The 27028-nt window shown below is 35.1% G+C and overlaps 1 protein-coding gene across 1 annotated transcript; it reads right to left on the reverse strand.

Annotated features, from left to right (window-relative positions):
- Positions 1-17417: 17417 nt before the first annotated feature.
- Positions 17418-20608, reverse strand: LOC134528115 (uncharacterized). Its single transcript, XM_063361393.1, has 2 exons — positions 20113-20608; positions 17418-19153 (listed from the first exon to the last, which is right to left on the reverse strand). The coding sequence occupies exons 1-2, from the start codon at positions 20576-20578 to the stop codon at positions 17985-17987; spliced, it is 1635 nt and encodes a 544-aa protein (XP_063217463.1). The 5' UTR covers positions 20579-20608; the 3' UTR covers positions 17418-17984.
- Positions 20609-27028: the final 6420 nt, after the last annotated feature.

Raw genomic sequence — 27028 nt, forward strand, 5'->3', positions numbered from 1 at the left:
ATGTTGAAGTGTCTTCATCGTCTTCATGCTTCCTTTTTAGGAGTCCATCATTTTTACAAAGTAGGAAAGATCTACTTGAATTCGTCTGGAATATATTCTCACTTTTCACGTTAAGGATTCTTCCATTGTCTTCATTCTTCCGTAAATCATCAACCTCCTTCAATTTAAGTTCTTTGTCGAGATCGGAAGAGCCAAGAAAATTATTGTCGTAATGCAGATCACCCTTCCTTAGGTTAGTAGATTCATCGTTGTCCTCTAGCTTGTACGCAGGCTTGGCGCTACAAGTTCTGCCATGTCTTTTTAGGCTCTCTCTCCGCGTAAACGACTTGCTACATCGAACACAACTTATCATATTGCGCAGTGGATTTTTAACACAGTCATTCTTCTCGTGTTGTCTTTTATTCTTTCTCAAGATAAACACTTTACCGCAAAACTTACACCTATGTTCTTTCGATACAGCGTCAGATCCCAAATCGGAATTCATATTAGTTACTGAGACTAATGCCAGATACCAATTGAGTGTTTTAAATTAGATCCAATACTTAAATAGAAATTTTTTCATATTTCATCAGCGAGAATTAATATATCTCATGCAAAAGTACTTTATGCATGTAGTTCTGCTTTTTAACAACAGATGTCGCCACATGTTGCTTGCAGATAAATAATATTTAGTTCTTTTATGCGGGATGCGGGATGCTCACAAACGATCGCAAAAGAAGGATGGCTTCGCTAGACTCCAAGGAAAAGGAAGTTCGACTTGCATGTTGGTGCTCCACAGATGTCTCATGGCGTAATATTAATTTGACTGAGTAATGATATTTGTTAATTCCACCTAATAAAAATATTGCAAGTTTTGATTTAGTAGCAGAAATTATCGAATTAAATGTAACTCCAAATAAAATGACATGTCTCAATAGACCAAAAAAAAATCCATGCAGAGAGCGGTTTCTCAGAATAGTCAGAAACACTTGAAGAAACCACAGGAATGATTGCAAGCACACGGAAAAAACCACCAAAATATTGACAAGAATAATCAGGAGCACACGGAGAAAACCATCATAATATTGACAAGAATGATCAGGAGCACATGGAGAAAACCATCATAATATTGACCAGATTAATCAGAAGTATTCGGAGAAAACCACCACATGTTTTCTTTGATATCATAAAATTACAGGAAAAAATATTTTAAAATAAAAAAAATTAATAAAAAAATAATTAATATAAAAATAAAAAAAATTAAAAAAAATGCATAAACAGTTTCTGCTAGCTTGTAAACTTATCATTGTGTAGCAAAGATCGAGTTCTTGTACAAGCCAGAAATTTATGCATTTTTTTAATTTTTTTTATTTTTTTATTAATTATTTTTATTTATTTTTATTTTTTTTAAAATTTATTTTTATTTTAAAATTATTTTTTCCTGTAATTTTATGATATCAAAGAAAACATGTGGTGGTTTTCTCCGAGTACTTCTGATTAATCTGGTCAATATTATGATGGTTTTCTCCGTGTGCTCCTGATTATTCTTGTCAATATTATGATGGTTTTCTCCGTGTGCTCCTGATTATTCTTGTCAATATTTTGGTGGTTTTTTCCGTGTGCTTGCAATCATTCCTGTGGTTTCTTCAAGTGTTTGTGACTATTTTGAGAAACCGCTCTCTGCATGGATTTTTTTTTGGTCTATTGAGACATGTCATTTTATTTGGAGTTACATTTAATTCGATAATTTCTGCTACTAAATCAATACTTGCAATATTTTTATCAGGTGGAATTAACAAATATCATTACTCAGTCAAATTAATATTACGCCATGAGACATCTGTGGAGCACCAACATGCAAGACGAACTTCCTTTTCCTTGGAGTCTAGCGAAGCCATCCTTCTTTTGCGATCGTTAGTGAGCATCCCGCATCCCGCATAAAAGAACTAAATATTATTTATCTGCAAGCAACATGTGGCGACATCTGTTGTTAAAAAGCAGAACTACATGCATAAAGTACTTTTGCATGAGATATATTAATTCTCGCTGATGAAATATGAAAAAATTTCTATTTAAGTATTGGATCTAATTTAAAACACTCAATTGGTATCTAGCATTAGTCTCAGTAACTAATATGAATTCCGATTTGGGATCTGACGCTGTATCGAAAGAACATAGGTGTAAGTTTTGCGGTAAAGAGTTTATCTTGAGAAAGAATAAAAGACAACACGAGAAGAATGACTGTGTTAAAAATCCACTGCGCAATATGATAAGTTGTGTTCGATGTAGCAAATCGTTTACGCGGAGAGAGAGCCTAAAAAGACATGGCAGAACTTGCAGCGCGAAGCCTGCGTACAAGCTAGAGGACAACGATGAATCTACTAGCCTAAGGAAGAGTGATCTGCATTTCGACAATAATTTTCTTGGCTCTTTCGATCTCCACAAAGAACTTAAATTGAAGGAGGTTGATGATTTACGGAAGAATGTAGACAATGGAAGAATCCTTAACGTGAAAAGTGAGAATATATTCCAGCCAAATTCAAGTAGATCTTTCCTACTTTGTAAAAATGATGGACTCCTAAAAAGGAAGCATGAAGACGATGAAGACACTTCAACATCATCAACATCGAATTATTACGGTAAATTGGGTGAAGACGATTCCTTCTACGGTGATTGTTACAGTGACTCTGAGGCTGTTGACAAAGACATAGACTATGATGAAGCACCTAAAGCTGCCAAGATCGAAGAATGTGGCGGTGTCCTGAGACCGAAACGGTGGAAACGATGTGATATATTAAATAAATCTGTTCAAGCTTGTGATGATCACCGTCTCAAACATGAAAGTTACCCTGAGGTTGGTGGTAAAACGGAAGACACCAGAGATCATAATATTTATTATAAAGGTGCAAGGAAGATGGTGGTAGACGAGAATGATTACACATCATGGAAAGATCCAAACATATTGGTTGACCGGCTAAGACTTCTACATGGTTCGCTTTGTGCAGGAAACTATTCGTGCATCAAAGAAATATCCTTCCTACTCAAGGAACTGAGGAATGCTGGCTACATACAATAATGGCTTGTTTTACTTGCATTTGTATAATGTAAAGCAATAAAATAAATAATTTAAATTATAAGAATTTAATGTTTTTATTTCTTGTATTCTGATTTCTAACTAAGACTTAGATCTCGTAACTTGTGCTTCCTTTTTGCCTTTTTTTTTTTGTTGATGGAGCTTCCAAATGTGCTGCCTTTTCGTTGTCGGTGTTTCCAAATGTGCTGCCTTTTCGTTGTCGGTGCTTCCAAATGTGCTGTCTTTTCGTAGTCGGTGCTTCCAAATGTGCTGCCTTTTCGTTGTCGGTGCTGTCATATGTGCTGCCTTTTCGTAGTCGGTGCTTCCAAATGTGCTGCCTTTTCGTTGTCGGTGCTTCCAAATGTGCTGCCTTTTCGTTGTCGGTGCTTCCAAATGTGCTGCCTTTTCGTAGTTGGTGCTGCCAAATGTACTGCCTTTTCGTAGTCGGTGCTTCCAAATGTGCTGCCTTTTCGTTGTCGGTGCTGTCAAATGTGCTGCCTTTTCGTAGTCGGTGCTTCCAAATGTGCTGCCTTTTCGTTGTCGGTGCTGTCAAATGTGCTGCCTTTTCGTTGTCGGTGCTTCCATATGTGCTGCCTTTTCGTAGTTGGTGCTTCCAAATGTGATGCCTTTTCGATGACGGTGCTTCCAAATGTGCTGTTTTTTCGTAGTCGGTGCTTCCTATTGTTTTTCCTTTTTTGAAGGTGCTTCCAAATGTGCTTCCTTTTTTGTTGATGGTGCTTCTATTTTTTTAATGTTGTTTTGACTCTAGTATTTTAGTAAATTGTTCTTGATTTGACTAGCGTATAATTCAAACCGGTTAATGTATATAAACGAGTCCTAGACAGCAGGACGCTTAGTTTTTTTACTGCCGTCGACGGTGTACGGATCACCTAGTTTGTTTCTTCTGGTGCATAAGTCGCGTAATTGCCTGTTATTGAGACTTCGATGGCATCTTTACCGACTTTTACGTCGTACTCGATGGCATCTTTACCGACTTTAACGTCGTACTCGATGGAGGATGTACCATCGACTACGGGAACCATGACGTCAGCGCCGACGATGTTGGAGCAGATCCCGTTGGCAACGCCTCTGACAACACTGCAGGAGACTTCGATATGTGCTGTTCCACCATCAGCTGAAGTTTCATCAGCATTGAATACTTCAATTAATGAAGAGCGTACTTCGCATCAGTGCAAATACTGTGGTGCATCATTTACTATCACCACAAATGCTCGTAGACATGAAAGAAGCGGTTGTTCTAATAATATTCAAAGAATACAATTTCAGTGCAATAAGTGTAATAAACTAATTTCACGTCTCGATAGCTTACATCGTCATTATAAAAAATGCTCCGAGACGTATAATGAACATGGTTATTGATTTGACTCATGTGTTGTACCGGCTAATGAGACTATATATAAGTGCTATGAACTTCAGTCCGTCTCTGGCTGTGGTGATGAACGGATCGGATAGACATTTAAAGTCATGTAAAAAGTCTTAGTCCGTACAATAAGAAGACTGTTTGAATCGATTAATCTAAAAGGCTTTGTTAATTGTTAGTTTTTTTTTGTACTTGTAGTAGTGTATTGAATTTATGTAATAAAATTTTTTTAAAAGAACTTGTGGTGTTTTTATTTTCTCAAACCTAACACTTTTTTAGTATTTTTTTAATTAAAGTTGTTTTGTATCGGCCAGGGATCGAACCAAGTATCTTAGTCGATCCAATCAATCATTATATGGATTACTAATTTATTTATGAATTTTGGATTTTTTCCCGCTTTTCTAGCTACCTTATTACATGATTTCAAGATGGCGGCCGAATTTAAAGATGGCGGGGGGCACCTCCATAATAAATGATTACTGCACTGTAGCGGGTTAGAATAAAATTATCCAGATGGAAATGTACTCTATAATACAAGTACACACACAATATGGCGTACTCCAGCAGGTGGTAGCTCCTGGTAGCATGTACTGAACATAAAATGTCGGATCCATGATGGTCGACAAGGACAAAGTCAAATTTCAAGGACAAAGTCAAATGTCAAGGTCAAGGTCAAATTTCAAGGTCAAGGTCAAATTTCAAGGTCAAGGTCAAATTTCAAGGTCAAGGTCAAATTTTAAGGTCAATGTCAAAGTTCAAGTTCAAGGTCAAATTTCAAGGTTAAATTTCAAGGTCAAGGTCAAATTTCAAGGTCAAAGTCAAATTTCAAGGTCAAGGTCAAAGGTGTGGTGACCAGATAATTATACTACATGGTATTGGCACACTCTAGCAGACGAAAACAAGATGGTGGTCTCCAGCGGATGAAGACAAGATGACGGACATGATGTCATACCAGTTGACGATATATACCTTGGTATTGGTAGTGGTTGATCAGTCTAGGTAGCTTTTATGGAGGAAGGATCGACTGTTTACTCTCGTCGGGAATCTAACCAAGGACGTACATCGATATAATCAAACAGAATTCAAATACGTTAATTTTTTGATGAATTTTGGAATTTTTTTCATTGAAATCAGATAATAAATAAAGATTTTCAAGATGGCGTCCAAATTTCAAGATGGCGGACATGACGTCATACTAGGTGACGATATATAAGCTTTGAAAAAGTGGTGGGAGTCAGTCTGCCTGCAACCACCATTGAGGAAGGATCGGTCGCCATTTTTATTTTTTTTTGTCCTCACCGGGTTCGTACCGAGGACTCCGAACTCCGTGTCGTAAAAGTACATTTTTTTATAAATATTTTATTAAAATTTTATTATTTGAATTTTTTATAATTTAAAAAAAATCGTTAAAATCGGATAATAAATAAAAAAGTTAAAGATGGCGGCCGTAACGGAAAATGCAACGGTGACGTCATCATCCAATATGGCGGAAAACACATCGCCGGAATTTTCTAGAACACAATGATGTCATCCAAAATGGCGGATCCAAGAGGGCGGATCCAAGATGGCTGCCGGGGTCAAGGTCAAAGGTCAAAGGTCAAAGGTCACAACCATCCAAGATGGCCGCTTTGACGTCACAATCCAATATGGCGGACGGCACCTCAGGCGCCTCAGCCAGAAGCCAGTCCTCGGACATACATTCCTATACTACTGGGGCAGTAATGGAGAACTTTGAATATGTAAGTATATACACTCTGCATGTTTATTGAAGGCCTATGAGCTATGAATACATGTTAAATTAGGCATGAGTTGCCACAGTCACCATTAATGCGCTCTATTTGGGGATGTACCTATCAGGACTTGTCCAGTGGTGTCTAAGCTACACATCGTACACGGAATATGTTCGAACATCAAAACTTAGGTACTCACTACGTCAACTATTGATGACTATTCATCCACATCAATAAAAGTTGAAATTAACAAGACAAAATATTCTGTAAAAATGTTAATTAAAATAATACATTTGCAGTTCCTTTATTTAACTTTGTATCTTCCAAAATCATACATTAGAATGTGGTAATGTGGGCCATTAGGATGAACTTATTATCTATGTACAGCCGTTATGAGCCACACAATAGATATATTTTTACCTTACAATTTATCTAACACCATTATTTTAAAATATCTTAAATGAAGATATGTGGTGATATAAGGAAAACCGCTAGATTATTATTTTTTAATTGTCTCTCTTATCCATAATAATAATCAAACTTATTTTTAAGAAATTATAAACTTCTACTATTCGCTTTTATTAATGCTTCGAAAAATTTTTACAAACCGCATGATTTATATGTTGGTAAACACAAATTTTAAGTCATGACTTTGATATTATATTATTGTATTAATATTATACTAATGCACTTCAAGGTAACTTAAGTAAAACTATATTATTTGTGTTTCAAAATGTAACTATGGTATTAAAATTAGCTACAAATTGGTATTTTTTTTAATTGTATAATACACCTTTTTATTTGTGGCATGCTTATTATTTCTATACTATAGTCTGAGTATTGGTAAAAAATTTGTACATTGGCAATAGCCAGACATTCAATAAAAACCCATGAAATTACAATAATTTGCACTGAGTTTTTACCAAGTGCTTAGCAGCCAAAAATATTTGTGGCCATAATTCCATTTAAAACTTTAATACACAGCTTATTATTGTGAAGCTATGCTGTAATCTTTCCAGTTTCCAAGTAGTTTTTTGCTCAAACTGAAAAATAAAAATTCTTTAAATTATACTTTTTACTAGATGAAACAATGCCACTTTTATTTCGAATAATAATTAAGAACATCCATCTAATATTTATTTTGTGCAATGTTTTATTAATTTTGAATGTTTAAAGAAAGATATATCCAAGTGCGAAATAAATTATGTGGGAGCGATAATTTATAAAACTTTATCACAATAGTAAGTTAATTTAAAAACCTTCAAATATACTTTTTTTTCTAGAATACAATGGTTAAAAACCTTTAATATTTTAATGTATGAGTGTTTATATCCTTAGCCTACTACCAAAATAGTATTTTCAAGAGGTAATATTTTATTACTAATTATAATAAAATATATATTATTTGGTACTGGTTTTACTCTATATTTAAGCGTTAAATCAAAGATGCATTACCGATTGAACAAAAAATTTAACTTAGCGATTTCAACTATCATGTATATGTCGTAGATTGTGTGTTGTTTTTGTACGAATTGTAATTTTTAAGTGTAGTGTTGTTTTAGTGGTTCATATTAAAACTTTTATGTACTTAGAAACATTATTTATTAACTAACCAAACCCACTAATGAGCAAAAAAATTATTTTTTTAAATATGTTTTTTTAAATTTATACTGTCTGGCCTCTACTTTTGTAATCATTGTGTAACCTTTGCTTATTTTTTCTGGCGTACAGAATCATTCACCACTAAATTCTGGCATCTACAAACGTGGAATGTTTACACATACGTGGTACAGATGACATCGTTGTAATATCCAATCGTTCCCAAATTAATATAAACAAATCACGAAAAGATGGTCTTACCGGGTTTTGCAGGATTTTGATAAGTATTAATTGTAATAAGCATTGATGAACATTGGATTAATTTATTAATATTATGATTTGCCTAACTTAAAATGCAGAAGCTAGAATGTGACAAGATGTTTTCACATGTGATATTTCTTTTCTACCAGTAGTGTGGTAAATCATACTCAAATCCACCTTAATGGTGCCAAAATAAGTTCCATATTACGACAATTATTAAAACACTTAAAATATGAGACGTGACGGAGAGATGATGAATGTACATGAACATTTATAAATAATATTCCTATTATCGCTAAGGATATGAAATTTCAAAATATGAAATTTGATATTCTTGTGACAATTTTAGGCATTGATGACCAAAATTCTTTGAAGATTTCTTATAAACTACTTGTTATTCAATTAAAGAAATTAAAAGAAAATAATAAAGGATTCCTTCTAAATGCTATATAAATATTATAAAATATTTCTACGCTATTTCATAGGTAAATAAGTCAATTTTTATTCAGGGTAACCATTCTATAAATTATTCTTGGTGTATATACATGCTTTAAGCGCGGTATACATCTTTATACTATAGATTCCGCATGATTACTTATGTAAACAAATTATTCCATTTAGCCTAAACTATGTTTGAATGCCAAAACTGCAAATCTTAAACGTCAAAAATATGCCAAGGAAGAATCCCCTATATCCTACACTAATTACCACAGCTGATCATGAACTCAACTCTTGGTTCGCTGCAGCAGGCATGAATCACACCAGATGGACTATAATGTTAGTAACGATAATAGGCAAGAAAAATTTCGAATTTTAGTATTTTTTATTTTGAGATGTATTCAAATCTTAGTGTAATTCCTCAGATTGCAAAATTTCTCATTTAATGTAAACATTAGCTAGGCAAATATTAAACTTTTTTCTACACTATAACTTATTACTATACCCGAAATATTAGCACTAGTACTGAGTATACATAAGGGAAGCAAATTCAACTAAAATACTCGTGAAACTTAATTTAGGATTAATATTTACTTTGCATGTTATCCCTCGTTCACTAGGACTATCTAAATATAACTAATAAATAGTTGTTAAGAGGTTCTAATAGAAACATTTTCTAAACATTTTTTTTGACATGGACTGCCTTAAGAGTGACAAATGGGTCTGCCTTATAAACTCCAAGTGATAAGTAACGTTTAAGAATCGTTTTAGTAATTATTTATATGAAAAACGTGTAAATTCAGGTTAAAGTATTTAAAACCACGAAATTAAGTGATGTACAACGCAACATTTGCGTAATGTAATGGTTTTCTACTCTAGACGACAACTAGTAAATCTTACGTTATGTATGAGCAGTGGGAGATTAATGAAGTACACAGAGCAACGAACTCTTTAATTATTTGTTTAATTGATGACACACGATACTTTGTACAATTTTTTTAATTATTTTACTGAGAGCTTCGTAATGAAATCAATTTAATATCACCTTTTTCTTTGAGCCGACGAGTCAAAGCATTGAATATAAATAATGTAAATTATATATATTCAATGGTCAAAGGCAGTTGAGAATTATGGAAGTTGTGAACAATTCCTTTCTTTACTTGAGTCTCATTGGATGAACGGGGATGAACAAACAAGAAATCTTCTGACGCAGAGATAAGAAAATGTTTACAAAACACGCGGTACTGGAGTTATTTACAGCGTCAGTTGATATCTTACTTAAACATCCTCTTTGGCTGCGTTTTCTTGGTGGCTGCTTTAGGATGTGGCGTGTCATTTGGTGATATGTAAGTAGGCCAGGCATCCCGAACTTAGTGCTCTTAAATATTTGCGAGATACTGTTAAACCTCGTCCATTCGGATTAACTGGGACGAAGGCAAACCGGACAATCAAATATCCGGTTGATTCGTTAAATATGGGTCGTTAGTAAAATAAATATCAATAAATAAGCAGACATACCGTTTATTACGAAAAAAATTTGTTTAATGACTAAAATACCTACATGACTAGCCCTATATTGTTTACAAGACCTTAAAAAATAATATACACCTAAATAACGATGCACATTATTTCTTTACAAAAAATTCGTCTACTTTCTCCTTTTTAAACACGTATGTTGTTTGAATGAACGAGATTACACAAATGCTTTATCATCATTAGTTCGACTGGATTGGTGTCGGGCTGACTCGAAGTACACTATGGTGTTTGCTAGCTGGTGCGTTTTCTTAATCTCTCCGGAAGTCACTTTATTACCATAACTCTACCATTTATGCAGAACCTGTACTTTGAATCAAACTAAAAAAAATAAAAAAAATTGGTGTAGTTACGTTTTGCTAACGTAGTTAAAAATTATGTGAACATTAAATGAAATGTTTACAAATCTGAACTATAGGTTATCCGAAGATCCTGATGAACGAAAGCCACATAAAGAGGTTTTACTGTGTAACATTTACCTGAACTCTATATTACCGAGATTTCAACGACAACTATGAAAGACAGTGTATTTTCTTGATAAATTTTACACTTCGGTAAGATAAGCCATTCCAAATGCACTTAAGGGGGAGTGAAAAATACTGAAATACTCTATCTTGGTTTCAACAGTTTTTAAGCCACTATAATTTCCTAATGTCTAATTTTTTATAATTTTTTTTTCAAAACATAGTGTCTAATACTAGTAAGTAGAACTCGGCAGACGGTGTCCTGCTAGTGTTTATTTATTTACCTCTGTATTTATAAAATGTATATTTGTATGTAATCTAGAATGTATTTTAGAAAAATATGTAAAAATGAAAGATTACTAATACTGATCATTTTCTATTACATATATTGGTATAAATTGATGATATATTACATACATTTTAAAATTAATAATTGAAGTAGAGGCTCTGATACTGTTAGTTTCCCGGCATGCCTCTCGCACTTCAGATGTTCAGCAGCTCTACTGGCTGACAGCTACCGCGCATTTCTGGTTGATCTTCCAAAGGACGATTTTTTTTTTGTGTGGAATTTCAAATAATTTCCAACATTTAATGTTTGTTTAAAGATGAGTCGTCCAAACATAGTTTAGTTACTTGTTATTTGCTTACAAATAAAAGAATAATTGTTATTCGTAGCTGCATTACAGTGCGTTTTCCGGGCTGAACACAGGGTGATAGTGCTAGATGGCATTGTGCTAGACATACAGAAATGTCACACAATTATTGTTTGTATGTCTATGACCTATGATTTTCTGTTCACCCATGGCGATCGGTTGAATTGTTTAGAAGTTGATGCGCTGCCGCGTCATCTAGCGGCGAGTTACAAAAAAAAATAGATAAGCATAAAAACATTCTCCGTTTAAAAACACTTAGAAATGACAACTTTCATGGCGATCGGTCAAACGGTGATTGAGTTTATCGACGTATTACATACATACCACGCAGGGCCGCCGAGAGGGGGGGGGGGCAAAAGGGGCAAATGCCCAGGGGCCCGGTAGCCTTAGGGGCCCGGGCGCCTGGCTGGGAAGTGTAAAATAAATGGCTGGAAAAATATTTTTCCCCTGCTGTTAAATTATATAATTATCTTGTACTATATATATATATTTTGTGTGTTCCTAAAACTACAGTCGATAACCAATAACCTAACCGAGCAGTACTTGTAACATTCAGTTCACACCAAAATACTTGCGTAGTAGCAGAAATGGGAACGCCAGGTACGAGCACAATAGGTTTGCTTGGTCCCGTTCACCCCTCCATTTGGGGTCAGTGCCATTTAGACTCGCCCTTCTGAAGTAAAGAATGCGGTGATGGGCCCTGGCTGGAGAGGGTGTCATGGAGATATCTGATGAAATGAAACATCTCAAATCAATTCATGTTTCAAATATTGGTCCAAACCAGTTGAAACCAATCCAGCTTTTAAACACACTACGGAGATTAAAATTGGATCGTTTATTTCCAAACGTGTGTATCGCTGTTCGAGTGTTCTGCACAATTCCCGTGACAGTTGCCGAAGCCGAAAGGTCCTTCAGCAATATGAAGGAAATAAAAAAATGTACATCGCTCAACTATGTCTCAGGAAAAGATTAGTGGGCTCACCTTGCTTGCCTTAGAGCCTGATCTCGCTCGGTCATTGAACTACGACGATGTAATTAACGATTTTGCTTTGAAAAAGGCACGGAAAACAGATTTGTTGTGATTACTTCTGAACTATTTAATTGTTTGTAAATCAATATTATTAAGTAGCATAATCCTTTTAAATGCATTATATGTTAAAAATTTTAAATAATATACTACAGTGTATGAATATTCTGAATGTAGTGATTCGAAATGAAGTAATGACTGTTCTGTTGTAAAACATTTTGAAGTGTTATTAAATTTAGACATTTTTATATAGTATATGACATTTGAATTGTTGTGTTTTAGAAGGATGTAAAATATATATCATTGTTATTTAAAATGCATGTCATTTATGATTTTGCATCTAACTAAGGGTATTAAATTATTAATATGTATTACAAATTTTTCAATGTAACGAATGTGGTTCAATGTGTTTGATGTTTTCGAAGTAATAAAATGTATTAATACTTTAAATTATTATTTATATTCAGAATAAATTATTATACTTATGTATTTTAAACACTCATATAATAATGCAATTTCTGATTACCATTTAAGATTATTTTTTGTTTTTTAGCAATATATACATCAAAATTAATTATTATTTGTATTTTGATGGGAATAACAATGTAAAAGTGCACTGAGATAATACATGCAAATGCTCTTTTTTTTGTGTGTAACTAGGAAATCGTTATTTATGTTCAAATGAAGGATGCAATTTTACGATACCATATATATTTATGGTATACATAGTACGTAGTAGTGGTATGCAAAAAAATAGGAAGAGGGCCTACTACCCCAGCTGCCCAGGGGCCCACTAATTCTCTCAGCGGCCCTGATACCAGCATCCAATTTTATATATATATAGATAGTGAAATATCCGAAGTTAATATTATCTGACTGCTACCAGTTCGTTTCTCTGTGTATGGGGTGATAGAATTATATCCCCTTGGAAAGGGTACTTTTCATACTTTTGGTGGCGATAGTATTGCTGGGTAGAAACTGAAAAGGTACCCTTTTCGATTTCTCAAAATGTTTCGGTTTTAATGCAAATATTCACTGGAAATGTATCCCCTCGGAAATGGTACCTTTCAGGATTTTCTGAACAATGACACAGCAGAAAATAAACTGGAAAGGTACCCTTAACGATTTCTTATCAAATGCATATTATTTTCTGCTTTAAAATCGTGAAATTATCCCCTCTGGAAACATATACCAAAATGGCTGCCAGACAAGTAATGTATCGATACAAGCACCTAGTTTTTCAGTTTAATACTAGGTAGCGCTGGTAGGGAGTGTTCACAGAATACCTTAGCAAAATTACCGCCTATGTATGGTAACATTTTAAATTGTACCTGTGTGCGAGCTTGATGATCTCATTTCCGAATACAACCCGAGCGTGCATACCTGCGAACGCAGCGAAAGGTGCATGCGTAGTAGTTGTTTTTTGTGAATATAAGTACCTCTCTCTGCCCACCCATCCGTTAGCGACTCTTCGTGAGACCGCGGGCATCCATCTCTCCAACTTCCATCCTTTCCGCTAGCGACTCTTCGTGAGACCGCGGGCATCCCTCTCTTCTACACCCAATCTTCCTGCTAGCTACTCCTTGTCAGCACGTCCTCGGTCAGCTGCACTGGGCCGAACGGTCCACTCCCGCCTCAGAGTGTGAGGCTGCTCTACCCAGAGACAATCTATACGGGGAGACCGGTAAGTCATAGATAATACACGGTTCCGACTTTAAAGGCGACACGTGCTGCCATCTGTGATTGTACCACAAACTATTTAGACAAAAGGCAAACATCAGCGCTCCCAGTGGCGACTACCGGAACTACGCGAACCACGCTCGGTCGTGGCGGGTTTTTCGAATATACTGTTCTTATATGTAAATATTAACTGATGTTTTTATTTTTAAAATAGGCTATCTAGAGAGGGCAATAAACAAAATAAACGTATATTTAATAGGTTTGACATACAATACCAGCACTACAGCCACATTGAAACAAATAAAACTTGGAATTACTGGTTTGTATAATTTTTCTTTGAGTTTAAATTTTTCTCCTTCTTTATAACCTATTTGTATTTATTGTGTACAAAAGCAGAGAAACAACCAGTCTGTTTTCAAAGCAGGTAACATATTATCATGCAAAAAAATTTTTTAAATGTTTTACCTAAGTACTTGTTTTAATTATACAGCCACCTTAAAATATACATCTTCATTGTATAGTGCAGGGTATTGCTATTATTTTCTTATTATAAGAAAATAATTAATTACAAGTATTACTCATAAATAAAAAGCCATTATAAAATATCAGGAGATAATAATATATGTGAGACTATCAATTTGTAAACTGTTTGATATAATGCAATGATCTGCAAGTAATTAAGTTTTTAATTTAGATTACGTCCCCAATTTCGTGTCCTCTACATATTATGTTACCTTGATGAACATACACTTACCTCATTTTTACTTCATTAAGTAGCCAGGTTGAAAAATAGTGAAACATGTGAAATACTCATTGTAATTAATATTATATAGTGATCCCCAAAAAATTACACAATTTAACCTATTACAGATACCTTAACTTTTATTTTGGTCATACATATGCTCAGAAAAACTACAAGTTCCTACAATTTTCACCCCTCTCCATTTTTTGCGCAACAGAAATGGCTGTTTGAAAATTTACAACAGATTACATAAATATGGCAGAATCTATTAACAAAATAAAACCAAAGTGTGAAAGTTAAAATATTTAAAATTAACCAACTTACATTTAGTAATTAAAATATTTCTTGCCAAATTACTATAATCTGATTAAGTTTGGTCTGTAATATTTTCTAAAACTAATATTTGTCTGTGTTACAACTTAAAAAATTTATTTATGTTTATTTGTCATTGGCTATATATTTAAGAAGGTTTCATTGTATTAGCATATAAATTAATTTACTGTAACCAATCAAAATCTTTTCACTCCTTTACAGTAGAATTTCAGCGAGTAGTTAGCTTGATTACTTTAACAGATTAAATTTTTATAATAAAACCCAACTAACAGCTTATTAACTCAGGAGTCTAATTCCGAGAAATGCATATAATATGATTATGAGCTACGATTAATAAAATTATAACCATAAACCACTTTTTCTACCCTTAAGAGGTGGAATTCTTTAAGTGTGTGTGTATATATATACACACACACACACATCCTAGTGTTTAAGTTAATCAAAACACCTAATAAAAATTGTTAAGGTTTGATTGATGCCGGAACAAACAGACGAAAACTCTAAAAAGTATGAACATATTTTTGACTTTAAATTAAATAATTTTACTAGTCATTTCTAACAGTTTATCATCATTTCATCCAATGTATAGACTTTTTACATCAAACAATTCTATTATTTGCTTAGATAGAGATTTAAACAATTTGCTTGTAAGGGGTAAAACAAAAACCAAGTCATTTACTTCCACTAAAATGGTTGATTTTATTTCCATATTATACATAATGCTCTTCCAAAACAAATGCTAGGTATTTAATTATATTTAATTATTTTATTCAAAACTTCAGGTCCTTGCACATTAATAACTTTTAAGTAATTAAGGCATTGAGCATTTTACATGGATCATGAACAGCATTCAAATACATTAGATTTATCATATATACAATACAGAGTTGGTGAGGTTTTGTCTATCAGTTGGTTAAAACTATTCCAGTACTAATGATACTGGTTTCAATGATCATTTAATAGTACAAACAAAAATAATTTTTAATTAGTAAAAAACAGTAACATTTTGTGATTTTCTCTATTAACATTAAAGACCATACACTCGAGTAGTTGTAGGAATTTTCCAGGCTTTGACATGACAGGCAAAATTCAAGGAATTTCAACGAGGTTGAGAAACCTGTAAAACTTTTTTTTTATTAAACATGTATCCCAATTTTATTTAAAAGCATGATATACTGATAAAAACAAACACTTCAGTTAAAGCATGTAACATTTTAGCCATAGCCCCAAAAAAATACAACACACCTGATTACTAAACAAGAAATGGAAATATTTAAACATTAAGTGGGAACAAAAAATGCAGCCACTAAAAAAAAAAAAAAACCAAAATGTAAATTAAAAAATAAAGGGGGGTTTGTAAAATATCCCTCAAAAATATACATACAAAAACTGACAATTGTAACAATATTGTATGTATATATGTATATGTCTCAGTGACCTCTGACATGTTCTGTATCCCTGGAATACCTCCATATGGGATCGACTGAACGAAATGAAATAAATAAATAAAATAAACGGTTGTAATACATTATGAGTATGCTAAAGTATTGACATTTTGTAACACCATATATTGAGTTATAAAAGTTTTAAGGTTAGAATTCACTAAGAAATTGAGTAGATTAAAAAAAACATTTGACCACAGCCTACAGGCACCTATTTATTCTGGAATAGTTATGAAAACTTCTATAAACCTCTTGAAAATGTAATAGACATATCATATTGTCTAATATTCCATAATGATTGCTAAAACATTTTCTCATATTCCATGTAGAGGAAATGTTTTGAATATTTAAAATTTTATGCATCCAGCTTTTATGAGCTTTGAATAATTTTCCTATTATGCGTAATAAGGTAGTTATGAATTTTTATTGTTGACCTTCAAACACTATTTTTCATCCCTTGCAATAATAAGTAGTAGTAAAAAATTTATCTTTGGAAACAAAATAAAGATGGTTTAAAATGTATTTAATCAATTAATTCCATGGGAACAAAGTAGCTCGCAGTTAATTAATGAACATTATTGCAAAATGCTATTTATGACAAATTATATACAACACACTGTATTACTGGCCATGCATCACCATACCCTGTAGTCCTAATGTGTCTATATCAATGTGGCATGCTCGATGCCTAGAGATGGCCAGGTCTCTGAAAATGAGCATAATTAAGGGGGTCAATATCTCACCTCACACATACCACATAACACACTGACCAGGAGTCTCAGACGGGTTCACGTGCCCATTCATGTGGTGGCACCCACCATAAATAACCTCAATATCAAACCACATTAGGTGTAAGGCCCTCACCCTTGCAGTTTTGGTTATGTCATTTAAAAAAAATGTTATTAGACAAGTTTTCTTATAACTCCTATGAATTATACTACATGCAAACTGAAGTGATAATTGTCATACGGGAGTTATAAACTTTTTTTTTTCAATAAATCTTCCTAATTTATATACCTACATCGGATTTTGCCCATTATCGAACTCTGCCAATATTTTCTAATCCTAAATTTTATGCATCAACTTGAAAGTGATTGGTGAAAATTTGCAGAAGTTAACATTTCAATAAAAATGTGATAGATACATACATACACACACATTTACATATATATATAAACTTCTGAGATGATTTAGGGTTTGGTGTCAATGAACCATGCAACCAAAAATTTACAAAAATTTACTGGAAGTCACACCATGTTAAGGGCCACTATAGGTAGTCTTTCTTCTAAATCTACCTAATACAATATTTACTTCCTTAATTTGCACAAAAATATCATCACACAATGTATTCGTACACTTTTAAATGGGCTGTCTACACAGGAATAAGAAATAATTAAAAGCCATTATGTTACATCCAACCAATCAATGCTCAAGTGACAATTTTACTACAGAACAATATGATTTAATACAGTATACATTAACTATTATCACTGTATATCAATTTTGCAACAAGTCTCTATCATTACCATAATACTAATGAATAAAAGAATATGTGAAATAATAAGAGAAATCACAGGGGGCAAATACCCATCATAATTTTAGACTTAGGCTGCATATACACATATTTGTGTGAACTGTTTTGTACATTTCTACCTGTGTGACAGAACTGACATTTTCCTACAGTGCTTTTTCATTTTCTTGGATGAAATTAAGTTTCTGTTTACCCTCTTACACCACCACCTCACTAAAATCTCACAGATTCCCTTCATAAGGAAATTTTTGATGATGTCCAAATGTTCCTGACATTTACCTTCCTTCAACCACATAAAGTCACATTTATTTTCAAATTCAATGGATACTGTTTTTAGCAGATCATTGGAGTGCGAAATACTAGCCATAATTCCTTCAAACAGTAATGCACATTGCCTGACTAATTTAACTGTACACTGTGATGGATAAGTTAATCTGCTGGTGGTATCTGAAAACTCTTTGAAACATATTGCTGTGTTACAAAAGTCTTCTTCACTACCCACTAACAGCCTACTGCACTCTTCACACACAACCTTCTTCAACACTTTACGGACTATATAACCAGCCACATATGCATCAGGCAGTACAGATATGTCTCCACACTGAACTGCATTTTCAATATCTGCCACTGCATTAACATAACTGTCATAACAAGGCTTCACAACTACATCACCAGAACTAGCATTTTTATCAGAGGGTTCAAGTCCAAAAAGAAAAGTATGTAAATCACTCAAAACTGTTGCGTGATCTGCCTGACAATTACCAGAGTAACCTTTAAATGCCAAACTGTTGATAACAGCTGTCTTCAATGCTGCTGAGAACTGATATATTGTTGGGTTATAATTAGACCCACAGTAAGATCGAATTGCTCCAAACAAGTTTTCCAAAGCATCCTGGTTAAGGTTCCTAAGCTGCAGGAACCGAAACCCAGCTTCCGACAAAACACGCCACACATGAACTGCAGCATTCATAGATGTAATCCAGCCCCACTGTGAAGGAGGACGAGATACCAAACTACGATGCTTACCAGGCGTTAGTGGTGGAGGCTTTTGTTTCCTTTCTCTGTTTAGTCTTCGATCAGCAGTTGGATCAAAGCAAAACTCCCATTTCTGAACTTTGCTTTTAGCTTCATCTTGCCAGAATTCAATATGTGGGCTGTTGGCAGACAGTGCACACCTCAATGGCTTGCCAGACTGTGGATACTGTTCAGTTCCATTAAAGCTATCAAAGATAGCATCCACATCTGCCACAAATGAAGCTGTAATAGTAGCTTCGATTGGCAAAATATCTGGAAAAAAATATTGGAAAACTTTAAGAACTGACAAGCGAGTCTAAAAAACTTAATATATTACAAAATAAATAAAAGTAATTTAGCTCTGGCATTAATGACAAACTGACAATAAAACATCTACATAATTTAAAGTATAGGTTTATATATATATATATATATATATATATATATATATATATATATATATATTGAGAGAGAGAGAGACAGACACACGCACACATGTACGCACGCACACACACACCATTTATTATATACATAAATGTATAAAAATATCCTAATTAACTTCCGATATGAACAGAAAAATATTTGATGTATAAACAAATAAATTATTATATACATTAATGTTTTGATAGTCATAGGTCTCCCGTGCATTAAATGTAGTGAAGGATGCACTGCAATTATGTATCTACATAATAAAATCAAACTGCATGTACGGAAACCTGAAAACTGTTAAGAAATTATTTGTTGTGTGAAATTATTGTTCATTACTAGGAAGCAACAGGGGGTAAGAGTTCCGTAGGCTATTGTGTATCCAAATAAACCTTGTGATCCTGATGGTATGATCCTCATGGCATGATCCTGTACACCTGATCCTGTGGTACATGATGCCTATTTTTAGCAGTGGGGAGGCACGTAACGCCGATGTGGTTCGCGCTTAGCGCAAATCCTGATGTAATTTATCTTATACATAATTTATTTTTTACAACATGTTTCGCGCTGTCGTGCTTATTGCGTCGACGCTACGCGCCTCCCCACTGCTAAAAAAATAAGCTTTTTGTACCAAAGGATCAGGTGAAAATGATCATGCCATCATGATCAAAGGTATATCTGGATACACCCGGATATGCAAAACAGAACTTTTACCCAACACTGTTCATTTTATTGTCATTTGCCAACTAAAAGAAAAATGTTTTTATTATAAACATAACAAGAAAAAATAGGCAAAAATATAGTACCTCTACTGACAAAGCTGTGCAAAGTTGCTGCCACAGTATGGCTCATTACTTGTGCAGCAGTTGCAACTTTCATCCGGTCACTGGAGGTAGGTGTGAGGTGGGCATCTGTAAGTTTTGGGGCAAGTCTGAAAATGGAGTTGTTCTTATCCTCTTCATACATCCTTTGCAAATGTTCCCAACGGGCCGCTCCACTAACAGTGACATTTCCTCTCACTTTCACACCTCTCACAACATGACTTTCGAACATGTTTCTTGTGCACTTTAAGAGATGTGGTGGATCAAAAAATACTACCATTTTGTGCCCTTCATAATCAAAAACAGGGTCCGGAAACTTTGCTCCGAGTCCTCTAAGAGCAGAAACATTGTTTGTCCCCATGTCGCATACAGTGGCCACTACTTTTAACCCAACAGCTAAACACGCACCCAGCACCTGTTGAATGGCTTGTTTCAGGGCTGGCCCCTTCATTCCACTCCGGGTAAAAAAACATGCAATGGGTTGCTTCGAACGTTTACGTAGACCACGCACCATGAAAACCATTGCCTGGTTTGCCAGCTCTCCTGTTCTACATGCACCGTCATCAACATAACCAAGAATTCTGTCTTCACTAGAGCTATACTGAATATTCTCCTTTAATGACATTTCATCAAACAGTAAACAACAGTATTTGTCATTTTCATTCATTGAGGCTACAATTTCCTGCACCACGTTCAACACTTTCGTATCCACACCACACTTGAAAGGCACAGCATTCAGCATAGATGTCAGCGTTCGTTTGCATGGAAGAACAATCATTTGCTTCAGAAGACGATAAGCTGCAGGACTACGTTTCAAGATTGTGAGGTACATTATTTTTTCTCTTACTGTCCATCGTCTACCTCTAGGGTTTTTCTTTGCACATCGTAACTGGGAAACAAGTAGTTGATATGCAGCTGGAGAAATTCCTTCCCTAAGCTTCAGAAATTGTAAATCGCTCTCTAAACTAACACTCTTGTCAAAGTGACTTAACTGGGTTTTTGCAACGTATTTTTTGCGTAACCTCTTAAGAGCCTTTGTTTTGCTCTGAACTTCTCTGAATAATTTTATTTTCTTAGGTGTCAAATCACTAACTCGAGACACACCAAAATTTCTCAGAAGGGTTGGTCTCAGTTTCTTTTTTTTCTTCTCCACTCCCGGTAGAACTGAAGTAGTCTTAGTTTCAAAATATTCTTTTGACACTGTATCCAAAGGAAGTGCCAGTATTTCAGACAATTCTTCATTCATAGAACTTTCATTGTTATAACCAACATTCAGCTTACATCTGACTTTGGAAGGACATTTTATCAATGTGGATGATGTCTCCTGTACTAGAAAAGTATCTGCAGGTCTTCCAGAAATACCAGGAATTGGCACACCTGTTGAAGAACTGGCATACACACGCTGTACACTGCCTGGGAGTACATGTGGTGATGATGGCGACAACGATGACACACAGTGTTGACTAGGAAAAACCTGCGGTTCTGTAACTTTTGGTTGAACTTTAGCTATGGGGTGAATTACATGCCCAAAAACTGAAGGTACAGCATTTCGGTTCAATTTCTTTCTTTCCGCAGAAACATAATCTGAATAAAGAAAATGTTCAGCACACAAATATTTAGCATGGTAAACACCCAAATCATGAATTTGAGTGATTTCTTGCCCACCCAATTCAATGACTGCATTGAGCCAATTCTTGATTCTGAAAAGAACAAATTAATAATTAATACAATTTTCACTCGATATACTGCAAAGAAAAACCATTAAAATTTTTGATTTATACGTACTAACAAAAATATAGCCTTATCTATTAAACAACATAAGTGTTACATGTAAGCCTATACTTGCTCTATTACTCTGAAAATTTACTGTAATGCAGGAAGTGAAATTAAAAACAGAAAACTGTGTTACATTTTAAAAAAAGGAGGAGAAATGAATGATGTTATAGGAGTAAGCAAAAAAGGTTGGGATTCAGTAGGATTTCATTATTTAGTAACAATGTAGTTGACATGTTGTTGTGTGGTTTTTTTGATGGGAAGTATATAACTTAGTGTAAGACTTCTTGAGATGATTTTATCTCTGTATCCTAAAGTAGATTACACTCCCACCCAGTCTAATATATTCCGCAATAACAGCATTTAACTTTTTGAATTTGAGACTTAAAGATATTTTATTGGAATTGTGACGAATAATACAGTCCCATCCAGCATTGGCAGTGTTGATGTATCACATATTTGCTCTTAAGGTGGACTCTTACAAAAATGTGGTACGAGCTCACCCAGCTGTGACAGGTGCGACATAAAGGATGGTATGCTTAAACTGTTGTACTAAGCACAATATTGCTACATGGCTTTGATTATTATACACTTAATTAAATAGTGGCAGTGTTAATGAAATATACATTGGCTAAGATGAGCTCTTACAAAAATTTGGTACAAGATCACCGGTGGTGACATAGCTGCGACACAAGGATGGTCTGCTTACACTTTATTAAGCACTATATTGCTACATGGCTTTATAATTTTATAAACTAAAAAAAAATAGTGGCAGTGTTAAGGAAATATATGTTGGCTAAGATAGGCTCTTACAAAAATGTGGTATGAGCTCACCCAGTTGTGACATGTGTGATATAAAGGATGGTCTGCTTAAACTTTATTGCTATGTGGATTGTTTAATATTTAATTTAATTTAATTTTTCAACATATAAGCAACAGACTTTCCTAGTAGACTGCCAAACGAACGAAAGCCTATATAACAATTAATCTGATAGTCTCGGTTGCCCTCAAATCGGCATTCTGTACAATTCTGTACTTCGCTATAACCTTCCCCATATAGTACCACTGTCAATGGTAGGAATTTATCTCCGCCGTTTGCAATACATTCAGGAAGGTTTATATTAATAATTTGAAATGTTTCCGAATTTTTAATATATTTTTTTAATGAATAGGGGCTAAACTAGATAATTATCGCTTAGGTAAACAGAGCGAACGGAAAACGCGATAGGTATGGATTTTAAGGTTATTATAGTAACAAGTTATTTGCAAGCACACCAGGGCCACATAACAAAGGGCGTGCCGAATGCGTCTAAGATGTTTCCCATGAATGTACTATACATATTATTATAGTTTTTACTTATTTCACTTGTAAAACTTTTCATAAAACTAGGAATACTCACTGATCAGAAGATCTTGGAAAACGGTGCACAACCACATCTGGATTTACGAATGTGCTATTTCCACACGATTCTACAAAGCATCGGTGAGCGTTTCTAGCCATCTCCAAAATAGTTACATTATTCAGCTCCCGCAATTAAAAAACGACCAAAATCAAAATTGTTATCAAAAAAGTAAGAAATCGGTTAAAGATTCACTCTCCTCACAATATAAACATTTGTCGAACGCACACGAGACACGCCATTACCAACAATAAATTCATTTTCATTTAATTTTTTAAAATGTTCTAAAATGTTCGTTTTTATATAACGAAATTAAAAATATATTTTTTAAAATACGAAACATGAATTAACATAATTTAATAATTGTTAAATAAATTATAAACAACTTGTTTACTAAAAATTAAGTTTCTTTAGCGCTATCTATTTTTGTACCAAAAATTAACTCCGGATCACTAGCTCCATCTGTGAATGCCAAGCGTAGTTACATCAAGGAACCTTGTCGGACATTTGAGTTGCTACCCCCTGGCTCTACCCAAGAGCTGGCGCCGGGCAAACAACACGACAACTGAACGACCGAGCGACGTCCAGCCCGTCTCCACATCTTCACCAGAGACGAGGCCGCGACAAGCTTATAGATAGCGCGATTTGTTCAGTTCGCGTTCGTCATCGTAGATGGCAGCACCATAGGCAAATAATATTATTTCGTTTTTATAATACGATTTTATAACAAATTCGCATCCTAAATACACCAAACTTATTTATAATGTGTTACAATATTTTTAAAACATTGTGCAAAAGATCCCGGGTGTAATTTGAATTATTATGTGTAACTGTAGAACACCATTGTAGGTTAAAAACGTATTTGAATATTCAACATTGCTTTTAAATAACCGTACCGATTGTGCTGAAAATTGGTGGACGATCGTTAAATTACATAATGTTAATAATTCAAACGACGATTACATGATTGAAAAGTCAAATCGTTAGTTGTTCCAATCGAGTGAAAGAGAGATTCCACGCATGCATACAATGAGCATAACAGGACACATCCGTTGTGGGACAATGTGCGTTTCGGGACACTTTTTCGTGCGTGCAGCCGGCGTTCATCCATTTATTAGATGTTGTCACGTCAAAAATATTTATTATAATTATTTTTTCATTGTACATATATTTCGACTATGTAGACCACCGTTACAAAATACTAAACTTCTAAGTGCGCCGCGAACTTTAAAACTTTGAGAACCCCTGCCCCAAAGATATACTACAAACACACCAAAGTGAATTTCCAAAGTCTATCCCTCCTCTGGTAAGTGAAAATATATCGACAATATCTGTAGCAGAACAACAAATGCAAAGGAGTATTCTAGATAAATTTTTTTAGAAAGAGCACTTAAGTAAAAGTAATGATTAAACGAACAATTCAACACGGTGTGCCTTAGTGACACAAATAGTCTCACGCGTACTGGGGGGATAATGTTATAATCATTTGCTGCCCCTTGCCAGACGCTATCACCCTTCTTAACTCGAACGACAATGAACTTGCATAACCGGAGCTAACCTCTGAACATGGGTTTCGGAAAATCTCTAGCGAATAAAATTAATGACAAGCCAATATCACGTTCCTTAATATAACAGTTAAAAGAGGAAAATTAAATTTAAGATGCATGGTAATCATAAAAAAGTTATTTGTTTCTTTTTTTTAAGAAATGTTTCAAATCTGTACCTTATAGTTACCCTTAAGTATATCTTTAACATAATAAACAATCAAAAATTAAAGCTCTTTATGCAAAACCATATTATGCAGCCATTAAATATTGAATTATATTATGACTATTTATTGTGCCGGAAATTAGGCATTTCGTCACTTTTTTAATTTATTCTATAATTTAAAATTTTTTTTTGGGGTTTCCATTTTTTTAAATTTATCTGGTGGTTAATGGGGGTGATTTACTTTTTGTTAGGCCGGTGTACGCCACCGATTTAAACTTGGTGCCAGTGGACCGAAGCCCCTTCCCAGGGGGCCAATCTGATATTTTGCTGTCTAATGTGGACATGGTCAGCCCGGTTGAAATTTCTCTCGCCTGCAGTTACGCCCCGAGTTTGTAATTTTAATTCCCTGCATGACCAAAACTGCTTTGAGCAGCTCCTGGGCTGCAAGCTGCTACCTTGTAGAGGCCTGCTGAGAAAAGCATGTCTCGTCACGAAGCAGTCTCCAGTGGAGCTGCGTTCCCACCTTACTGGCTATTTCTGCCCCCCCTTCCTCTCTCTCCTCCTCACTTCAGTTCTGAGAAATTAAGCTAAGAGCAGTGACCGGACGGGACGATGACCTGATGCAAAAACCTTCTCCCGGGTCCGACAGACACATCCCTGACATCTAGCGGCAAAAAAAAGTAACCGCGGGCCTGGTCGCCAGCGTGCAGAGCTTACCCTCATGACACCTGGTGGCAAGTCTGCTCACCACCTCAAGTAGTTCCCCCTTACGCCGCTAGAAGGCAGCGTCGCGGTGCCATAAGGCACTATGCTTTCCTCTCGCGGCCCGGAGAAGTCGATTGTTCTGTGTTTTCGTTTCGGTCCGGTAGAGAGCGCGCATGTCGTGTTGTTGCCACGACCGCCTCGGACTCCTTCGGAAATTTTCGGCTTAGAACCGAACCTACCCCCTCCTTTGACCCGGGGCCTTACCGCCCGATTTAATTAGGGGTTTTGGCCGATTGCGGGGCACTCAGCCCTCTGACCTCGGCTACTGACCTCGTCTCATCTACGTCCTCTGCGCTAAGAGGCTTTTTGCGGGAACGGTGATTTTCGCGTGCACGAGAATGTAGTCAGTTTGCTTAAGGGATGTGATCCCGTTTGTACAGTAGCCAGGCAGAGGTAGTTTTTAGAAAAGTCATGCGTAGTTAAATTTTTATTTCTTCTTATTTAATTCTAAAAATTCTGGTTTCGTCCGCGCATCCTGATTTCTCGGTCCGCGGCATCCTGATGTCGGCGCGAGACACCTAGTGAGCTCCGAACTCTACACCCTGGTTGGTGAGTAATTTTTTTTTCTTTCCCCCCCCCCCCCCCATTCCCGTTTGTTGGCCTTTTGTGCCGACGGTATAGGACTGTCTGGAAGCAAGTCTAATTCTTTTTGGATTTGATTTGGGTTTCAGACAGGGTCGAAGTGCTGGAGAGACAAATTGCCCCCAGCTCGTGGTCCTGCACCTCCACTGCGGGTCACGTTAGAAGAGAGGTTTCCGCGACCCGACGTTAATTTTTTAAAGACCCGGGTGGTAATGTGAAATCAACATCCCCCCCCCCCCAACTTTCTAGCTACGAACTACATTAATCGAATGAATAGCCTACCAGCGAACAGTGCTTTCCTCAAGAATATGTAGAATCAATTAAACTAATCATCGATGTAATTGTTGGGACATTCAAATTTGGTGCAATTTTCAAATTTTTAATTATGTAATAATTTTTGCTAAGGTGTAACATGTACTGTTTTAATTAATCCTGGGGCGCCCCCTTTAACTTTGTTATTTACTAAGATTTTTATTTTCAGGTTTGAATAATACGAACACAAAATTCCTTAATAATAAAACAGGGAACCTATAGACCAAGCTACTTGTGTAGTGTTAATTTATTTATGATATACCTTGTTCCCTTAAAAGATCCACCAACTCCCCAGGGAGTTCCAAATTATCTTGTTCTCCACCTTGTGCCACCTCTGGACAATAACTTAATTGTCTCAT

The sequence above is a fragment of the Bacillus rossius genome, chromosome 1, assembly GCF_032445375.1.
Source record: "Bacillus rossius redtenbacheri isolate Brsri chromosome 1, Brsri_v3, whole genome shotgun sequence".
Taxonomy (NCBI): Eukaryota; Metazoa; Arthropoda; class Insecta; order Phasmatodea; family Bacillidae; genus Bacillus; species Bacillus rossius.

Coding starts and splice junctions, on each gene's coding strand:
- LOC134528115 (XM_063361393.1), bottom strand. CDS start 20,578: ATGAAGGGGCCAGCCCTGAAACAAGCCATTCAACAGGTGCTGGGTGCG. Junction 19,154..20,112: donor GCACAGCTTTGTCAGTAGAG/GTACTATATTTT, acceptor ATTTTTTTCCAG/ATATTTTGCCAATCGAAGCT.